This window comes from Rattus rattus, chromosome 4, assembly GCF_011064425.1.
Source record: "Rattus rattus isolate New Zealand chromosome 4, Rrattus_CSIRO_v1, whole genome shotgun sequence".
Classification (NCBI taxonomy): Eukaryota; Metazoa; Chordata; class Mammalia; order Rodentia; family Muridae; genus Rattus; species Rattus rattus.
Genome location: NC_046157.1, coordinates 112,242,930 through 112,247,128, shown reverse-complemented (window position 1 = coordinate 112,247,128; position 4,199 = coordinate 112,242,930). Strand labels below are relative to the sequence as shown.

The window sequence follows — 4,199 nt, the reverse complement described above, 5'->3', positions numbered from 1 at the left end:
GAGGTTCTCCTACTTCCCTGGAGCCTGAGTTTTTCAGAACTGGAAATACATTGTTCCAGGCCCTCTGGTTTTAAAAAGTTTCTGTTGAATAATCAGGTGATATTGTGGGTTTGTCTTTATAAGTGATTTGATGTTTTTCTCTTGAAGGTTTTAATATCTTTTATTCTATTTAAAAAATTTATTTTAGTCTCTCTCCTCCAGCCTAGAAACATGCCCAAAGGAAAGAAGGCCAAGGGGAAGAAGGTGGCCCAGGCCCTATTGTCGTCAAGAGACAAGAGGTCAAAAAGGTGGTCAATCCTTTGTTTGAGAAAAGGCCCAAGAACTTCAGCATTGGGCATGACATCCAGCCCAAAAGAGATCTCACGCGCTTCGTCAAATGGCCCCACTACATCGGGCTGCAGCAGCAAAGAGCCATCCTCTATAAGTGGCTCACAGTACCTACTGCCATTAACCAGTTTCCCCAGACCCTGGACAGGCAAACAGCGATTCAGCTGCTTAAACTTGCCCACAAGTACAGGCCAGAGACAAAGTAGGAGAAGAAGCAGAGGCTGCTGGCCTGTGCTGAGAAGAAAGCTGCTGGCAAAGAGGACATCCCGACTAAGAGACCACCTATCCTCTGAGCAGGGGTCAATACAGTCACCATCTTGGTGGAGAACAAGAAGGCTCAGCTGGTGGTGTTTGCCCATTATGTAGACCCCATTGAGCTTATGGGTTTTTTGCCTGCCCTTTGTCGAAAGATGGGGGTGCCCTACTGCATCAAGGGAAAGGCCAAGCTGGGGCACCTGGTCCACAGGAAGACATGCACCACTGTTGCCTTCACACAGGGTAACGTGGAAGACAAGGGTGCTCGGGCTAAGCTGGTGGAAGCTTTTAGGACCAATTACAATGACAGATATGACGAGATCCACTGCCACTGGGGAGGCAATGTCCTGGGTCCTAAGTCTGTGGCTCCCATTGCCAAGCTGGAAAAGGCAAAGGCTAAAGAACTTGCCACTAAACTGGGTTAAATGTACATTAAGTTTTCTGTACATAAATATAATTACAAAATTCAACAAAATTTATTTTAATTATAATATGCCATGTAGAGTTTCTTTTCTGGTCCTGCCTGTTTGGAGTTCTGTAGGTTCTTTATACCTAGGCAGGCACAAATTTCTCTAGATTTAGAATGCTTTTTCTTCTATGATTTCATTAAAAAGATTCTCTATGCCTTTACTATGGTGTTCTCCTTCTTCTATACCCATAATCCAAAGATTAGTTCTCATGGCTTCCTAGAGTGCTTACAATTTTTTTGTTCATATTTCATTTTAAATGACTCACTGGCCCATACTGTATGACCCGTTTCCTCTACCTTGTTCTCTGATTCTGTTTTCCACACATTCCTTTTTATTGGTGTGGCTTAAACTGACATTTTTATTTCTCTCCCTGAGTTTTCATTTCAGCATCATTTCATTTCATCATCGTTCAACAGTTCTATCTCAACTTTCTTATCTTGGATAGACTCCATCATTTCCTTCATTTCTTTGTTTTTGTTCTCTTGGAGTATATTTGTGTCTTCTTGAACACACTCACAGTTTGAACTTGCTTGTAGTCACTCTTTTGAATTCTCTGTTAGTTCTTCCAAGTCATGTTCATTAGGTGCCACTGTTGTGGGATGAGTGGTTTATGGAGCAGTCGTGTTATCTCCATTCTTGTTTCTATTTTTGCTATGGGACATACATGTCTGGAGTTAGTTCATGCATTGAGTTTTTATTTCTTTATTTTTTTTGTGTTTTTTGTTCTTCCTAGTTAGTCTCCTTAAAATTGTTTTTTCCTTGCAGTAGTGGCTTTTTGCAGCATTCAGTGGAGGACTAAATCCTAAGTAGGGCTGATGTGTCCTTTCCCCCTGAAGGATTGTTCTTCAAGGTCAGAGATTCTATCCTGAGTCTTCCTCTGAGGATCAGATGTGGATCTGTTATCAAGAACTTTGTACTAGAATCTGCAGACTTCCTCTGTGAAACTCTCCTCCACATCCCTGTGAGCCTTACCCAGAATTAGATTAGGCCTCTGCTTTTGGTCTACAGCTTCCTCTGAAGCTGTTGGGAGATGTGGAACTTCTGTTTATCAGTATACTTTACTCTAACTCATTATCCAGAGCCCATGCTGGAGCCACTTGGGTATATGGAACTTCCTGTGCTGGCTTGTATCCCATGGATCCAGAGCCCATGCTGGAGCCACTTGGGTATGGGGAACTTCCTGCACTGTGCTTGTGGATCCCATTGATTTTGAGATAGGGTCTTTCACTGAGTTGCCAGGACAATAAACTCTAGAGATCCTTTGTCTCCACTTGCCTAGTACTGGGATTGTAGGTATACTTAAAAAGATGTATGGATTCCTGGGGTTGGTTCTCATGTTTATAAAACAGTCGCTTTACTGACTGAGCACATCCTCAGCCCTGTGTCTCCTCTTATAAGGCAATCTCACCGTATCAATGTCTGGAGGCCAAAGTCTTACTTTGAAGGCTCTTACAACTCGTGCATTGTCCCTCTGATCTGCAGGGTTCCCCCCGCCGCCCCGCCCCCCGGCACTTCTGTAACTTTATTTGACATTCAGCAGTTAGTTCTCATCCACATTGACCGTCTGTAGGTTTTTGAATGTAGTAACGGGCACGTAAGTTACCAGTGTGTAGAGCTTATTTGGTGAATCCTCATCCTCATTACGCTTTCTGGACAAACGTACTCGGATGCGGTCCGGAACATTCCCTATTCCCTTGACCCAGACGGCTTTATTGAGTCTGGTGTCAATGAGCACATCTGGAGACTCCACCTCCTTCATGGCAAATTTCCGAATTTCTTTGAGAGCCCGAGGAACACGCTTCTTGAAGCCCACTCCATGGATGCGCTTGTGAATATTGATGGTGTATTCTCGGGTCACCACCTCGTAGATGGCAGAACGGCCCTTCTTCTCGCCACCCTTCTTTGCGGGAGCCATCTAAACGCAGACGACAGGGAGGTTTAAGCAGGCAGTGGGAAAGCACAGGTTAATGTGACCCGGGCAGACCGTCCCGCCACAGCCCGGACCGCAGAGAAATCCCACTGAGCCTGCCCGCCCTGCACCCAGAGCGGATGGAGCCGGATTTCAGAGCCACGATCCCGCAACCATACTCACTCTGCCGCTGTTCTTCAGTTTTGATGAGTGAGTTCATGTGTGTCCAGAGGGATCACTGTGGGACTTCTTTGTGACCCTGATTGGAAGACATTTCACTGCCTGATACTCACCAAGTGCTATTGGGCCGGGAATCATTTTTCTGGTGGTACCTTACCGGGGTGATGAGGAGCAACGCACAGACTGCGAGCTTTAAGCCTTAAGTGATGTGCAAGTTCTCTGTTGTTTCCTCCAGAACACAAGCTCCGTCTTTGCCCATTGTTTCTGGGCTATCTGTTCCATTGTCAAGTGCAGACACCCCGAGGCACTGCCTTCTGTTGGGGTCTTTGAACTTGAATTTTCAATTAAGAGTCGGTATTTTCATTATTTAACATCCACAGATACCTTATTAAATTACATCACAGGAGAGTCCCGGACCAGCGGAGGATCCCTGCCTTCAGCAGCTCTCTGCTCTCAGGCCCCCTGGAGGGGAGTTCTCGCCGCCTGGTCGGGCGGACACTCCTGAGGCAGCAGGCGGAGGGAGGAGACCCTGGCAACTGCCCACCCTGCCCACATCCCTGGCCCAGGAGGAAATCTGTGAATGGCCTCTGGGTACCCGTAGAGGAGGGCCCAGAGCAACAGTCCATCTGCGCCTGAGACACACGCACCTGAAGGGACCGACCGGATAAACAGTTCTCTGCACCCAAATCCCGTGGGAGGGAGGAGCTAACCTTCAGAGAGGCGGGACATGCCTGGGAAACCAAAGAGACTGCACGCTGCACACAGTACTGATCCCAGAGGAAAACAAAAAAGCTCTCTGGAACCCGGTGCCACCGGAACCTCCCAGAAGAGGCGGGCGCAGATCTTCCTGGCTGAGGCCGTGGAGAGCTCATAGGCAACACCATGAGCAAACTTGAGCCTGGGGACCCTGGAGTAAGACAAACTTTCTGCTACAAAGCGACTTGCCTGGTGAACTCAAGACACAGGCTCCAGGAACAGCTGAAGACCTGTAGAGAGGAAAAACTACACGCCCGAAAGCAGAACACTCTGTCCCCATAACTGGCTGAAAGAAAACAGGA

The 4,199-nt window shown here is 47.2% G+C and overlaps 1 protein-coding gene and 1 pseudogene across 1 annotated transcript; one reads left to right on the top strand and one right to left on the bottom strand.

Annotated features, from left to right (window-relative positions):
- Nucleotides 1–204: 204 nt before the first annotated feature.
- Nucleotides 205–1,007, top strand: LOC116898136 (annotated as a pseudogene).
- A 1,552-nt stretch (nucleotides 1,008–2,559) lies between these two features.
- On the bottom strand, nucleotides 2,560–2,992 carry LOC116898135 (60S ribosomal protein L31-like). Its single transcript, XM_032899510.1, has one exon. The coding sequence runs from the start codon at nucleotides 2,965–2,967 to the stop codon at nucleotides 2,593–2,595; it is 375 nt and encodes a 124-aa protein (XP_032755401.1). The 5' UTR covers nucleotides 2,968–2,992; the 3' UTR covers nucleotides 2,560–2,592.
- Nucleotides 2,993–4,199: the final 1,207 nt, after the last annotated feature.

Excerpts from the sequence above, each read along its gene's own strand:
- LOC116898135 (XM_032899510.1), bottom strand. The coding sequence starts at position 2,967 with ATGGCTCCCGCAAAGAAGGGTGGCGAGAAGAAGGGCCGTTCTGCCATC.